Source organism: Suricata suricatta, chromosome 10, assembly GCF_006229205.1.
Source record: "Suricata suricatta isolate VVHF042 chromosome 10, meerkat_22Aug2017_6uvM2_HiC, whole genome shotgun sequence".
Classification (NCBI taxonomy): Eukaryota; Metazoa; Chordata; class Mammalia; order Carnivora; family Herpestidae; genus Suricata; species Suricata suricatta.
The window spans coordinates 83,619,139-83,636,323 of record NC_043709.1 but is presented as its reverse complement, the minus strand read 5'-3'; the positions used below and the strand labels follow the sequence as shown (position 1 = coordinate 83,636,323).

Genomic DNA, 17,185 nt, shown 5'->3' with positions numbered 1-17,185 from the left:
AATTAGTAATTTGAGACGCTTAGTAACTTAAAAAAATCTCCTCATTGAACTGGTTTAGCCCTTTGTAATTATTGTGCAAACACATAACGATATAATGACGTCTGCTTCCTAAAAAGAAAAAGCATTTTTCCTTATTATTCAGGATGGTTCCTTGATCTTGCAACCAGCATAAAGAGGCACAGACTTCATGTGCACACACATTAAACAGCAAATGTTTCCTGCTCTTACTGCTGCAATTGACAGATAAAATGGGAGGCTAGTTTGTATTTCTTTAATCATCTCCTTTCTTCTAATCTACTTGCTAGCACAAAGTTAGAAGTAAGTTGGGATGACTGAAAACCCTCATGTATAAAAAGACTATTTTAGATTTCTTTGAAAATGTTTCTATTTGATGAGCTGTTAAAGAAGATTGCTTCCTTATCTCTTCTTCACTTCATGGCAAGCTGACACCAGGTTTTGTACGTAAAGAATACTGTGGATTGCCTTGTAGGCCCCTGTTCCATCTGTTTTATGGCTTCCTGCTGAAGCTTGATTGTTTTTAAAAACTGCCTCTCCTGGACTTCTTGGCCACTAATGTTCCAGATGCAAATTAATCTTACCCATTAGCTGCACTTCAGGGAGATTTGGAAAGAGAAGATGAACTGGAACCCATCTTACGGGCCCTGTTTCTGTCACAGACAGTTGTGACCATGTTAATAGCAACGGCAGCTGGGACCTCCTAATCTCTAAACCAGTTATGGCAGTTAATTCTTGAACTAAGTGATTCCAGGAGCCACCTCTTGAGTCCCACTTCTCCATTCTTCTAATGCTTTTTTAAGCACCTAATTTCCAGTAAGAAATATCTTTCTGCTAAAAATACCTAGGAATATTTCTGTTCCCTGCCTTAACCCCTGACTTATGCAATTATATCCTTAATTTCTCAGTCTGAAGATGCAATTATATGAACCAGGACAACATTAACACCTTATATTTACATATGCTTCATGGTTACACAGTACATGGACATCCATTATCTAAATTGATCCTGATCCCAACTCTATGAGGTGTTAGGACAGGTACTGCTCTTCCCACTGTACAGATGAGAACGCTGAGTCTCAGAAGAGTTGGGTCACTTAGCAAGGCATTTGGGTAGTTAGAAATGGAGAAGAAATTCAATATCATACTTTATGACTCTTAGTCATTTCCTTTGACACTAAGAAGCCTCCCAAGGGCAAATAAAGAATAGAAATAAAGCACATGGATGATGGCTATATATTCAACCTTCCATTTCTGACTTAAAAAAAATTTTTTAAACTTATCATTACACAATAAAAACCATTAGGTTAGACTATAACACCTACAGATGAGCTAGCAGAGACGGGCTATTTCATAGAGAGTGTATCTTTGGGTCTGGTAGAGCCTGTGCCTCAGCTTTATGGGATCCCTCCTTTGAAGACTCTTTGCTATTAATACAGAGACATGAAAGGTTCAGCCCTGTTTTCCAATTCTTATGGTGAATTCCCTTTCTGCATAATCATCTGGCCAAACCAAGAGTGGTTGGAAGACTTGGGGAGGCCGATCTTCATTTCGAGATTTCTCTTTATTGACAGTTTCACCTAACAATCCCCCCTTCCCAACTAGGGCTCTCTGGAAATAAAGATTTCTCTATTTTTCCCTTTCCCTCCATACATTTTAGTAAACCATTTGCCTGCAATGCTCAGGAAACCAAGAAGAAAAACCTTCCATAAATAGGGCTTGATTTAGACCACTTCAAAAGTGGTCGAATTCTTTCTTTCCATATCCACCACTTCCACTTCAGAACAGTTTCTAACCACAGGGTTAAGATCCAAGAGCTCTAAGAAGCAAACTTCTGAGCATATGGTCCCCAGTCCCTGAGAACAACAGTAGTCCTAAGAAAACATTCCAGTATTGCAAATCTTCAAGATCATTCCACAGCCAACCTTGAAAGACTAGAATTCCAAAATTCCTGACATTGCTTCCTTCTCTGCTTGCTTCCTTCAGTCTCATATGACCCAAATCAAAAGGGCTAGGAAAATTATTACTCTGTAATAGCCTACTTCTGCCTTTGCATGACAATGTTATGTGATTTCATCACCAAAAATGTGACAGCTATAAAGAAAAACATTTATAATGAAGAAGAGAAGAAAGGGGCTGAAAAGGAGATCTGATAAGTGAGGCAAACTCAATATCTTTTCCCTATGATATCAAGACATACAGGAAACTATATTGAAAGGCAACAAACTCTATACTAACCTGGGGGAAGAGAGAATAAGTTGAATTGTCAATGGTGAATGAGTATAAAAACTCCCCATCATACCACATGCTCTTCCCCATGGGGGAATTCATTTTAGTCATAGCAAAGAGATGGGCGGGGTCACAGCAGTCTTCCATCTGTTTCCTAGGAGAGAAAACAGAGAGAAAAGAACAGCAGGTTCAGTGAGCGGCGACTCATTCACTTGTCATTCCCACAGAGATGTGCAGCCTTACCTCGGTGCCAGCTCACAAAAGCATCTGTATCTCCAGGGTGATTAGACTATGATTACTTCACTCTTCCAGCCATCAAAATGCATGACTGGAATATTTCAAATTACAAAAAAATAGTTTATGAAAGAAAATCCATTAGCTCTCAGATGTAGCTAAAATATATCTGAAGGCAAAAATGATCATTGTAATTGCAGATTTTTTTCACTGACTCAAATATCTCGGTCCAGAAAAGATCTAGATGGTCTTTCAGAGACTGTTGGGCTATGCAGCTGGAGCAGAAATGCATCTTAATGGTGATTTGACATTTGACAATCAGGGAATTAAGTTCAGCAACAAGGGACTTAACATGAGCTGTACGAAGTAGGGGATGCACCGAGTGGCCCCAAAGAGGGTGCACTACCCCCAAACTGGGGGCAAAAATAAAAGAACAACCCTTGCAGAAAACCCTTTTAAATAGAAACAAAATGAGATGAGTGATGGGTTTCGAACACTGGCAATCCACCTGTGTTCTAACCGGTAAATCTTGTTGGCCTTTTCGGTTCTTGTTGGTCTGATTTCTTAGCAGTACTGGACACAGGGGAGCACTGTGGCCTTTGGGAAGGGATCCCCACTCCCTTAGTGTCGGAAACACCAGTGTCTCCTGGGTCACTTCACTCTTCTGGTTTGCAGGCTGCTCCTTTTCTGGACCCTCAGGGAAGCACTGTTGTTATTCTATAAGCCAATATTTACATTCTCCTCTGCTTAAAAACCTGATAGAAATCAACTCTTTACTCCTCGAGCTCTCACAAGTAAAAGAGCTTATTCCCAAGCCCCACCTTTGGAAGGACCAATAAAACAAACTGCTAACATAAACTACTTCTGAGTGGTGGCCCCACCCAGACCTGCTTGCTCAAATATCTTTGGCCACCATGGTACAGAAGCTTAGAGTGTGGAGTACTTGGGTTCAAATCCCGGCTCTGCTACCTACTAAGTCTGTAACTGGAGAACATCCTGGGCTTTGCAACTGGCCTCAGAGATTGTTTTTGAGACTTCACTGAGAATATTCAGGTAGCACACACAGTACAACTTCAATACATGTTGTTATTACACAGCCCTGACTTCACTGTAGGAATGAAAACACGGAGTCAGTGTCCAGGGCCGGCCTCCTCAACCAGGGGCCATGACACTCTCCCTGCCACATGGTGCTCTCTCCAGCACTCTTTGGTTGGCTTCCTACTCACTAAGGTTTCCATAGAAAAGACAGGGGAAAAGGGGCTCAGGAAGAAAGCCTTCATCTTATCAAAGTTGATAGAGTTTGTCTCACCAGCTGTGCTCTTTCCTTTCCTCCTCCATCTTCATTAATTTTTATCAATGTTTCATCACCCAAAAGGTGGCCTGAACGGAGGCAGTCAAGTGCGTGGTGACTTGCCAGCACTTTGTCAAAAGAGCATCCTAGACATTATATTCAGTCAGCATAAGACTAGATGGCTTAAGACTATCTGGAAATAAGGAGAATTATCACAGGCAGGGCTCTAAACTTCATGTGGTGAATAAACTAAACCTTTGAGTCTAGTGATGTATTGCCACTTTTAGTTTTTATAATACCCCTAAGAGATAATTAAGGAAACTACTAACATTACTCCGAATTCATATCGGAGGAAATGGGATTGTGGCTCGTACAGGACTCGCTTGGGTCACACCAGTATTCCGAGTTAGGCTTTTCCCTCTGTGTGCTGCCTGCTCAGAACCTTTTGATTCACCTTTACTTTTCGCTGCCCTGAAGAAATACTTTGAAAACACCAGCCAAGAACATTCAATGTACCTGGTGCCTTTAGAGATGATTTTCCACTTCATCCTCACAGTGAATGACCTTGAGCTAAATAGCTTTAAGATTCTTTTTTTCAGGAACTTATCATGGGTCACAAAGCCAGTGGAGTGGTGGGGACAGCTTTGCTCCCAGTTTTATTTTCTTTTAACCTGGTACTTCCAACCAGACCATAGCTCTCACCTCCAAACCAACTAAACTTGCCATTCTGTAAAAAATGCTACTGGAAATTCAGAGGAAAGATCAGCAACAGCCATATAATAACACCTCATTCTGTCTAGAACCTGGCAGTTTATATTTCCTTTCCATTTTGGTTTTCTCTTTTCATCCTCAAAAACACTAAGATGATTACATTATCTTAAATTTCTAATGAAACTGAAGCTCAAGCCAAAAGACTAGTTCAAGTTCTAGTGAACTATCTGGTGAATAAATGTTTGCTTCGTTATTGATAAAATGTGTGTTAGATGGACTCAAATTTACATCTCCTCCTACAGCATCATCATGGTCAGAGCGATCATACCTTTAGTGGGAAAACCAAATACTCCATAGAAAATAAAAGTGTCACAAGTGTATAAATATTTTTAAAAACCCAAGAGCTATAGCAAGTTTGTAATATTTATATCGCCATTTGCAATATGGGAGTGGTTTTCTTATCATAAACTTTCAGACTTTTCCCTCCATCCAGAAAGCCTCCCTATCTTCTTCCCTTGCCAAGCCATCTCCAGAGGGTAGACAAAAAGTGATCATCTTGAGAACCTGTGTGCGCTCCCCAGGCCTGAGAGGGTGCCACTAGCTTGTGAGATAACACTGGTTATTAACAGCAGTGCAGCAACAACAGTGGTAGAAACAGAAGTACTACCAGCAGATGTAATAGTAGCCATAGTAGTGATGACTTTTACCAAGTTCTCATGTAACACTGTGCTGACTGCTTGGATAAAAACTTGAAATAAAAATCAGACTGGTCTTCAGAGAACATGCACAAGAGGTGGGCAGCCAACAGATGTACACAGATGGCTGAGGCTGCACATAAGGAGGAGGGCATGGAGGCACCTGGGCGGCTCAGTCGGTTAAGCATTTGACTCTTGATTTCACTTAAGGTCATGATCTCACAGTTCATGAGTTCAAGCTCCGCTTTCAGCACAGAGCCTGCTTAGGATTCTCTCTCTCCCTTTCTCTCTCTGCCTCTCTGCACTCTCTCTGTCTCTTTATAGAAACAAACAACCTTTAAAAAAAAGAATTAAAAAAATAAAGAAAGAGGAGTGCATGAAGTCACACTTAGAGTTCCAAAATGGACTTCCTGCTCTGGGATTTGCAGCCCAGGAAGAACTGGCAAGAAGAATAAGGAAGCAAGTCATCTGAGGCAGGGGAGCTGCTACAAAGATATGGGATAGCAAGATGCATTCCTTCCTCAGAGTACACCACACCAACGTTAAGTCTGCTTTCTCTAAGAAACTGACAGTTGAATATTGAATTTTAGCTCCATCCAACCTGCAGGTGACCTTGGGAAAAAAAGACATACACCAGCTTTTAGAATTTTTAGCAAATTTGGTTCCCACCCCTTTTCTCACATTTTGCGTGAATGCTGCTTAGTATTTGCTTCTGTTTTGCAGCAGACAATACAGTCGCAGGGACAAAAAAGCAAAAGTAAATCCATTTTTATGTTCAAGTTTAAATTTGCAGATTAATAAGTTTCAGTTGAGTGTAAGTTGAGGAGTGGAGCCAAAATTTAAATGCTTTTTATTATTCTAGCTCAAGCTTCAGCAGAGTTCATAGCAAATGATGCCAAGTTGCTTCATGAAGATAAATATGAAACCTGGGTACCACCTGCTAAAAACTCACTCAGGTTCTCATCGGCTCCTCATGAAAGCCATGCATATCAACTATGCCAAGACCACATTCACTTATTGTGTCTATTGAGCAGGAAGACTGAGGTTCTGGGGAAACTGAACAAACAAATAAGGGTGAACCCAGTACCAAAATGAACCTTGCTGAGACTCTCTCAAATGCCATGTTTAACACTTTAGTCACCAGAGATAAGAAGGCTGGGAGGCTGTCACTCCAATGAGTGTCCCTACTGGGCCCCTTCCAAAGAATGGCTGAATTAGAGAAAGTAAGGATGAAAGACAGTTCTACTACGGTTTCATTGCTTGGCTAAAATCTGCTGTTACTCTTCAGCTTTCTATTCGCTAGCTATTAGAAGGCTGAATAGTCAAGTAGACAAGCATCTAATCCAATGCCATTTCGGCATCTCTGAATGTGTGTGTGACAAGTGCTGGTGTAAATGTTCACATCACCATATATCTAATCAGGGTACTGATGTGAGCAACACACACAGGAATGTCATTAGAGTGTATTATTTATAAATAAATATGCAATTAAAAATTCTGATAAGCAAAAGGTACAGCTTAAGGAATATAGTCAATGGTATTATAGCAGCATACAATTGATAGGTGGTAGCTACACTTGTGGTGAATATAGAGTTGTTGAATTGCTATGTTGTACACCTGAAACTAATGTAATATTGTATGTCAACTATACTGAAATAAAAACTAAAAAGCAAGGGGTGGTGGGATTGCTCAGTGGATAAGTGTCTGACTCTTTTTTTAAAAAATCTTTTTTAAAATTTACTTTTGAGAGACAGAGAGAGACAGTGAGAGCATGGGAGGGTCATAGAGAGAGGGAGATACAGAATCTGAAGCAGGCTCCAGGCTCTGAGCTGTCAGCAGAGAGCCTGATGCAGGGTCCGAACCCACGAGCCATGAGATCATGACCTGAGCCGAACCCAGATGCTTAACTGACTGAACCACCCAGGTGCCCCTAGTGTCTGACTCTTGATTTCAGCTCATGTCATAATGTCATGATAGTGAGATCAAGCCCCACTTCAGGCTCTAAGATGGGCATGGAGCCTACTTAAGATTCTCTCTCTCCCTCTCCCTCTGCTCCTCCCCAGCTCATGCTCTCTCCTCCCCCCTCTAAAAATAAATTAATTAATTAAATTAAAATCTGAGGAGCAATTTAGTAGTAACGAGAGTGAAAATCTATTTATTTGCTTTAAAAGTTTTTAAACATTTATTTGTTTTATAAGAGACAGAGAGACAGAGCATGAGTGGGGGAAGGGCAGAGAAAGAGGGAGTCACCGATTCTGAAGCAGGGTTCAGGCTCTAGGCTGTCAGCACAGAGCCCGACGTGGGGCTCGAACTCAAGAACTGTGAGATCATGCCCTGAGCTGAAGTCAGACGTTTAACCAACTGAGCGATCCAGGTTCCCCTCTTTATTTGCTTTCAAAGTTGAAATTCTACCAGTCAGGTGAAATATAAATGTATCTTTATTATTACAAGAAGGAAATCTTGTGATAATAAGTTAATTGTGGAAGTTATTAATTTATGCACTATAAAATTATGAAGAATTATTGCCTACATAGGAGAACAAATTGTCAGTGAAAGGATATGTTAAAAGAAACTGTTTGGAAGATAACTTCAGGAAAAATACTATGCAGTTTTTCAGCCAACAAATCTTGATGGAATCTTAAGTAATAATGTGAGGCAGAATAGCAGTTGAAATTATACGATAATTCAAATCTTCGTAGAATTAGTTGATGTGCTAGCATTCAAAATAGTAAACTAATCTTTAAGAGCTATATGTAATTTTCAGCTAATTCCATTTAGAAAATGAGTTGTTGAAGAAAAAAATCCTAATTGGAAACTCTTTGTATCTTATTATGAGGTATTAAATGTCAAATCTGCCCCTATAAAATTCCATGAGAAAGAAAAACTCCAAAACTAACATCATGAGAAATCATCATGACCCAATCATGATAGAGAATTCTTCATAACCCTCTTACCTGCTTTCTTCTATTACATATAAATACATAACACTAGTTATATGTTATATGTTTAAAGTTTTGAATATTGCCTCTCTCCCCCAGTCCCAGAAGATAAACTCCATGGGGGGTGAGGGAGACCATCATCCTCAAGTCACTGTTGTATCCCCATCTCCTGAAATGATAGCTAATACACTCAAAAGATGCTTAATAAATGTTGACTGAATGGATAAATGAAAAGTAGGGAGAAAAGAAGAAAATGTTAGAGAAACCTAGCCAAAATTCAAATTGAAGTCAATTCCTTATAATTTTAGTCTATGGAGACCAAAAAACACAAAAGCTTGTCAAAATAATTGCTATAGACTGGAAAACATTTCTCAATAATAACAGGCCCAAGATTTCTGAGATGTGCTGAGTGGTGAATCCCAAACTCCTTATACTGTGCACTCAACATTAGTCTGACTAAATTAAGTTTCCCTTTAGGACTCTGGCCTGCCACACAGGGACCACAAGAGCAACACACCAGTTGATGCTGCCAATAAATTCTGTTTTCCTTAATGATAGTGTCAAACTTTCAAATTTTGACTTTTAAAATATTTGATAAGGTTTCAGATTTAATCTTGTCTTCAGAAAGTGCCTTTGATTCTAGAGCTATCTGATTTCAGTCAATTATTGATTTTAACGTCTGGCTTTTGGCCAAAAATGTATCCAATGCATTTTCTCCAGACAGCTAAATCAATAGTCTTTATTGTAAACTGTCCTGAGTTGGGTTCCTAAAATTCCTTTTAGACTATTGTATGTTAACTCTTTGCATCAGTGTCACAGAGCCTCAAATCCATGGCTGAAAATGTGCTCAAGTTCCACATCAGAGGATGGTTTTGAAACTGAGATTATAGGGGCAACTGGGTGGCTCAGTTGGTTAAACAACCGACTCCTGATTTTGGTATGATATCAAGGTCATGATCTCAGAGCTGTGAGATGAAGCCCATGTTGGGCTCTGTGCTGGGTGTGGAGCCTGCTTAGGATTTTCTCACTCCTTCTCCTTCTGCTCAGACTCTCTCTCCTCTCTCTCTCTCTCAAAAACAAAAATTGATATTACACACATTTTTGTGTATATCTACATATTTCATATACATAAATGCATACAGCACTTAGCACGTGTCGTGGCTTCCGTAAGTATTCCCTTTATTATCCTTCATAGTTAGGAACCATACTACTCAGCTTGCCTCACACAATCCTAGGTTGATTGTTTTCCAGATATAATTATTTATGGTTACCTCCCTTCCACTCCTAAGCATGTCCATATTTGGATGATAAATGTATATGTTCACTCTATTAAGACTAGAAGCTAAATAGCATCAAATAAAAAGAGCGTTTTCTTTAAGTGAAAAATCAGGTGACCTACAGAGAAATCAGAGATATTCCTTGTTCTAAGTAAGCAAATGGCAGATTTCACAAAGATTATGGAAGGAAGGGTTTGAGCCATCATAAAACTATTCCCCCCCTCCTCCCCAACCACCACCTAAGTTAAAGGAATCTTTGCCTTAAATTATCAGTTTTGAACCAAATTTAAAAGTCAGGAGTCCCTGTGACTGAAGGGTCCAGGACATAGAACAAGAACTTGTAGCAGTTAGGTGCTCTGAAGTGGACAGGCAGCAGAGCCCTGCCCACATCGGGGAGTAGAAGCAAGCGGGGACAGCCCCCTCTCTGGGACAAAGGCCAGATCTTCTGTTCACAGGATGGCCCCCTGCAATAGCAGGCATCATTGATCTAAAAGATTCAAAACATACTCGATATATGGTAGAGATTTGTATTCATTTTATTTTTCTGTAAAATTGTCTTGAATGGTATGGAGGAGAAATACTTTCATTAGATTATTGCCTAAAACAATGTTTTCTACAGATATAATAAAAAGTCTCTTCAAAGACCAATCTTCCAGATAATTTGTCAGGGTGACAAAAACAGAAAAACAGCTCTTGTGTACCGCTTAAGACAGCAAATAATCTTTTATTTAGCAGCATTTTATCCTTCACATTTCAAAAGATTGTAATAAAAAAAAAGCGTTCCAAAGAAAGGTAGATTACTGCCATGTGTAATTTGCATTTCTCTAAAACAGGAAGAGCAGACTTAAAGGAAGAACTTTTAAAACAAATATTTCAAGGATGATCTGCTTTTCCCTAATAAGTTTGTTTTGTAATGTACTTAACATGTACACATCATTATTTGAACTAAAAAAACATCAATTTTTTCCAGGAAGGATTTCAATGAATACTTTTTTTCAGTCTTCCTACTTATAGTTACTTGTTTATATAGTTACAAAGATCCTAATATTATATTTTAAGAATTGCCTGTTTGCTGCTTACCAGAAGTAACTGGGCTCATTTGGACAAGTCATTATTTGATTCTCTCAACAAATATTTATCATGTGCTTTCTATGTGCACAGTGTTATTCTAGGCACTAGCGACAGATTGGGGAGGAGGGACAGGGAATACCCTGCCCTCTTAAATTCTAACGGAGATGTCAGACAAACAAGATAAGACATGTTTTATCAAGAGGGGGCTAAATAAGTCCTCACTAGATGACAATTGAGTAAAGACCAGAAGGAGGTGAGGCTGTAAGCCATGTGGGTATGTGGGAAAAGAACATTCCGGTAGAGCCAACTGCAAGTACAAAGATCTTCAGGCAGGTGTGTACCTGGTGTGCTCAAACAACATGGAGGAAACCAGTGACACTGGAAGAAAGAGGCACGGGGCTGACATGTTGGGGGAAGAGGGTCACGTAGGGTTGTGTATCTGTGGTTTTTACCCTCACCGCCAACCTTCTTGTGGCATCAAGCACAGATCCTTGAGAACAAATCCAATTCCAAAGCCATACAAAGACCTCTGGATTTTACTGAAGTTGTAATGGAGGGGGCAGGGTCACCACACTACAGAAACTTCCTAAATTTTCCAGTGGGTGTCTGTCTCTCCCCAGACACACTCCGATCCCTCCCTCTTGCCACGCCCTGGCTGCTCTCTCTGAATCATCTCTTATCCAGAGCATTTTCACCCATTGGCTCTCCAGCTTTCACTCCCCTCTAATCATTATACAACCTACACTACACAGATGATTATACATACTCTTTTTGGATTTTCTTCCCATTTGAAAAACAAAGACATTTTCTTGTTATATATATTTAATCTTTATGAATAAAATTATTTCTCTCTTACTGTATTAACAGCATCACAGCAAAATAGCTAACTGGATATGCACCAAATTTGGGTGGTTATGTATCAGTGGCCTGAAGTCTAAAAGGAGAAATGCAGTGATTCACTTTTGGAGGGTTGGGTAGGAGCGCAGGAAGGGCCAGGTGTGACCACTCAGAATGGTAGCTGGGCAGCTGTCCAGATCACACGGTTCTGAAAACGAGGTTCAGATCAGAGATGCCAGTTCACACATAAACCTCTACACTCCACTGAGTTTTAAGCTTGCACAAGTGAAAATGCCCCAAACTACAGATTACACTGCTTTATAACTGGTCTGTTTCTCCAATGTACAGGTTTACACAGCAGGATGGAATGCTGCAGGGATTTCTTCACGTAATCATGGTCAGTGGTGCTCCTCGATTGCACAAGGAAGCCAGACATTAGGTATTAAATATTAGAACTCTATTCAGAATCCTCTTTTCTTGTTCTAATGACACCTAAGTCTGAGATTATTTCTGTAAAAGATGAGCAGATGTTATTGGAAGGCAAAGCAAATGAAAAGGAAGAGACATAGGCAATAGAAACTGCATTATGTTTCCCAAATTATACAGAGTTTCCTAAACTTGGGAATGAAATCAACAAATGTTAAGATAACCACGGGAAGAGTTAACTCTAGAGAGTGAATGAAGTTCAGGAGTCAAGCTCCCTGAATTCATCTCAGCTCTGCTTGCCTACTAGATGCAGGACTAGAGCATTTGTCCTGACATTTTTCCAGACCGCGACTGTCTCTTTTTTATGACTTATGGCACACACTTCTGTTATTTCTGTGAGTAACTGTTCCAGTATTTGAACAGATTCAAATTTATTTTCTGAGAAAAAATTTGGCTTTGTGCTATGACCCATTTCCACAGGATGAAAGTTTGTATAACAACACAAGCCAAGGATTCTTGATTTTCTTAACAGAATATTAGCGGTGCCACCTGCTCCTCTAAAACATACAGGTCTCACTTTGCTCAGCACGGAATACCAGCATTTCAGGTTGTCAACAACCTTTGACTGTCATCTAGTTCCTATCAAATGTGTTGTAAAAAAACGAATATTTGGGAGAGATAAAAGGATATGTTTGTTAACTGATTTCCGACAAGGAGCTAGATTTTTTATTCTTTCTCTATATCAAGTCAAGTGACGAGCCAGTCAGCTATTCACATTACATAAAGTAACTATTTTCAAATATCCTATAAACTTTCATAAAAGAGGGGACAAAGAGATTTTCCCAACCAAATGTGTCCACCTAGCTTACCACCAGCAGATTGTGAAAACAGTCAGGCAGGCATTTTCATAGCATCCATCCACTACTCCGCACCTTGTTGCTATGTTCACTACAACTGTATTTAGTTTTCCTATTGTTTTGTGAATATCATTGACCCCCATCAAGACAGAAAATTACAGAGATATTGAGGGAGTTGACAGCAGAAGTTCAGGAGAAGCATAGGCTTGGAAATGGAAACAAAAGTAGAGATGATTTTCTAAAACTGAAAGTAATGACAGAATAAAGGATATTACAAGTATAGCTGAGATGAGTCATTTGACAAAGAGTGAATAAACAACAATTGGCAAAAAAAAAAGAAAAAGAAAATAATAGATGAAATAAAATTTTCTTTTAGTTTGTGGATAAAGGATAAGCAGAGGCTGAAAACTAGAGACCAGTTTAGGCCGAAAACTAAACCTACTACGATATATTCAGGGCTTAGGGGTTAACAAGAGTGCATCCAACTGGCAAAGTCAGAAATGTATGAGTCAATGCCAAAGAAAAAGCACAGATGTCAAGTGTCTATTAACCCAATGATAGTGTGGGGTAATGGTAGGTCATTCTGAAAAAAAATTAAAGGAGATGGTTCAAGTGCTGCCGATGAAAATGTGCTGCAAGCCAGGGATGCTTGCCCATGTTCAGGACCAGTCTGAATCCACCCATCAGAGGGTACCAGGGCGGGTGTTTAGAGATAACCTCACATGCCTGAGATCATGAAGGAAAGTGCTTGGCGCCTCAAAGTCCTTCAATGAACATAAAACCTAATCATTTGGAGAAAATGTACCAAATTGGCTATAAAACAAAAAGCAGAAGGACAGACCCACACTACATTTGGTAGAAATGTACTGAGGAACACAGGGTTAAAAACGGGTCCTTCCAGACAGAACAAACACTTTGAAACTGTAACCTATGTAAAAATTGATAAGTCTCTGACTTAACTAACCATTCTGTATTAACGCCTTCATCAAGTTACATTACAAGGTTATGCTTATTTTTTAGGCTCCATAGAAGAGCCACATCAAGAACAGCATTTGATTCTCTATAAAACTGACATTGCAGATAATATCTATTATGTTTCTATGATCTTATCTACATAACTTGTTTTCTAACTACATGAAAATGTATGTTGCAGGGGCGCCTGGGTGGCTTAGTCACCTGACCATCTGACTCTTGATTTTGGCTCAGGTCATGATAATGTGGTTCCAGAGTTTGAGCCCCATATCGGGCTCTGCTCTGACAGTACAGGGCCTACTTAGGATTCTCTCTCTACTCTCTCTCCGCCCCTCCCACTCCCTCTCTCAAAATAAATAATAAACTTAAAATAAAAATAAATTTTAAAAATGTATGCTTCCACTTATAAAGAATGAGCGTTATTTTGACCCATTAAGTGGTACTTTGGTCTGAATCACCAGAATGTTCAGACATAAATACAATACAGTTTTAAGACAGTCTCAAGCCTCATGTCCATGGACTGTCAACCCTCTCCTCTTTATAAATGGTTACTTTTAAAATGTTAGTGTACCTTTTTCTTTTATTTTAGGAATTTATAACTTTAAAATATTATTTTAGAAATTTTTAAAAATACAAATTAGAAAAATAGGCAAAAATAAATATAACAGATAATTCCTCCACACAGACATAATCAACGTTAACAGATTTTTTTGTGTGCATTTTTCCTATGAATAAATTCAACTATTTCCTTAGTAAATATTCAACAAATATTTATTGAGTACCTAGTATATGTCAGATACAATTCCAGAGACCCACGATGTTAAACAAGATACAGCACTAAACAAGATGGGTTCTGGTGCTCACCCTCTCAAGTTGGGAATTTAATCTGTTTACAGTTTACTGATGCTACAAACAACTGTGGTAAACATTCTCATGCTTAGATTTGTGGACACACTCACAATTGTTTTCCTGAAATAAAGTTTTTAAAGTGTTTCCTGAATTAAAGGGTATATACTAATAGGGTCCCCTTGCTCAAAAAAGATATCACACCATTTTTTAAAAATACTTATTTTTAGTAAAGCCAAATATGTATAGAGTTTAAAGTAGTCTAAGGCAACAAAAACAATAGTTCTCTTTCATATTCCTCACCCCCATGTCTAGAGCAAAAAGGCTATAATTTTCATATTTTATCATTCAAATACAGCTATTTTTAATTTCTAATTTTTTGTACTATTGATTGGCTTACTACTATGGAAAATGAAAATATTACTTTCTAATCCTACCCCAAATGGACATACACAGACTTTTTATCACCCCACACTCCCTACAGAATTACATCAAAATTTTCAGTTAAAGCAATATTATTATAGCATTATGAGTCTCTAAGTATAATTTAAGAGTGAATGGTGCAGTAAATGATCACTCGATTTTCTTTCTTGCAGGCTTTTTAAAATTTGCTCTTCCTGGAGTTGGTTATTGCCTAATTTCTTTCATTTGCTTCATGTATCATGTACTTTTCAATAATTCCCCTTCTAATTCTTCAAAGAACAGTAACATTTTCTCAGTGTGGTCAAATGCATCAGGAAATCAATCCGTTCAATTTTTTTTCTTGGAAACCTCTCTTCCAGAGCCTTGTGCTGTTTCCTCTCTGGTGTGGATAAACACCTGTCATCTTGGGGATTGCTTTCACCTCTTCTCTGCCTTGTATCACCCAGTTTCTTCTATCTATTTTTTCCCTTTGTTATTACTTCCTCATTGTGATATAGCATATATTCTCTTTCCTTCTTGAGAAAGGGTGAAAGCAAAATACATTTTATGAGACTTTGAATATTGAAAACAGTTCTTAGTTTGGCTGGGTACAAAATCATAGTTTAGAAATACTTCTTTTTTCATGCCTGAAGCTGTTACCCATTGTTTCCTAGCTTCCACTGTTTTAGTTGAGAAATCTAGCATCACTCATTTCTAATCACTTTATTGTAATCATTTTTCATCTTTGAAAGTTTTTAAGACCTTAAATGAGAGATTCTGAAATTTCACAATGATATGCATTGAGATAGGTCTTTTTGCATTCATTTTGCTAGACACTTCGTGTTCCCTTGCAACCATGAAATAGGTCCTTCAGTTCTGGAAACAGCCTTCTATTATTTCTTTAATAACGTCTACCCTCCCTTCCTTTTATATTTGTCTTCCTTGAATTCCTATTATTCAGAATTCTCATCTTTTTGTCCATTTTTCACTTCTTTATTTTTCTTTTCTACTTTTGGGAGACTTATTTCCTAAACATTATTTTACAAATTCATCTATTGATCTTTTAATTTTTAATGTCATTTTTAATATCAAAAAGTTCTTATCTTCAAAAAGTTTTATTTCATAGCTTTTTAATCTTTGTGAATGCAATGTATTTTTTTTACGGGAGTCAAAGCTAGAACGTTTGTTATGTGTTTATTTGCTTCCTGCATCGTCTGCTTGATATATGTTTTTTCTATTGGCTCATTTCACTCTCTGTCTTTCATATTAGAGGCTTTCTAGAAATATATACAGATCCATAGCTGCCTGTTTACATTTAAGAATGAGGTATTAAAGAACTGAATGGAAGTTCTTTATACTTGAGTAGTGATTACTAACCGCTAGACCTTAGCAGAGTGGGATCCAGCTGGGACCTAGACATTTCCTGGGAGGAACCCCAAATGTCAATATCCACAGCTTTTTCTGTTTCCACAGAGAGGAACTTCCCAACTTCTTGATTAGCTGCGGTGATAACATTCTGGGACCTAAGTGAAAAGGTGGAGCGGAGATCTCACCCTTCATAACATAACCCTTCTCTTAATTTCCTTGTTTCCATTTCACATCCCAAGTCCAGAGTCTCTGTTTCATCCTCAGTGTCCTAACAGATGGGCAAGGGCAACTTCTTGTGTTTGGGGCTAAAAGGAGATCTGGAACACTTTCAACCAATGCTCCCATTTTCCGTGTCATCAGCACTCACCCGTAGTCACTGAGTCTGTCGGGAATTCTGCAACATGACCTGGCTTCCTTCTTGCTGGCCTCCCCAGCTGCAGGCACTCTCCTGGTCAGATATCAGAGACACCTGCTTTTCATCTCCTAAAATTTTGTTGATGTCTTTTCTCTGCTATTGTCTCCTCTTCCATTCTCTTCAATTTTTCAAGTGTGTATTCCTATAGTCCTCTCATAATTTTATTAGTTTTTCAAGAGAGGTCAGGAACATCAGAAGCCAGGCAGTATTATCCTTTTTTTCATTTTTAACTTCTTTAACTGATTTTTTATAATGTTTTCTGATTTTAAAACATACATGTGCTACCAAGAATAATTTTGATGATGATTGTTTTAAAGAATGAAAATGGGGTCATAGGGTAGGTGGGGACTTTTATTTTCATCTTATTTTGTCATCTTATGTATTTCTATAATTTTTTAGTGCTGTGACCTGATTTTACTTTATCATTTTAAATCTGATTTTTAAGAGTTACTAAAAATAAATAGTAATAGATACTTGGTATAGAAAATCTGGAAAATATTAAAAAGCATAAAGATGAGATTAAAAGTTAACAATAACACACCCACATAGAGAAAAATGTAATTAATTTGACTTTTGTCCTTGTGATCTTGATGTTATATT

At 38.4% G+C, this 17,185-nt stretch overlaps 1 protein-coding gene across 1 annotated transcript in view; it reads right to left on the bottom strand.

Moving 5' to 3' along the window:
* The window catches only part of ST8SIA1 (ST8 alpha-N-acetyl-neuraminide alpha-2,8-sialyltransferase 1), a 138,228-nt gene that overhangs the window by 89,107 nt on the left and 31,936 nt on the right, over positions 1 to 17,185 (bottom strand). The window contains exon 2 of the mRNA XM_029955240.1: positions 2,254 to 2,398. Within this exon, the coding sequence (XP_029811100.1) occupies positions 2,254 to 2,398 (145 nt within the window). The remainder of the gene's footprint in view (positions 1 to 2,253; positions 2,399 to 17,185) is intronic.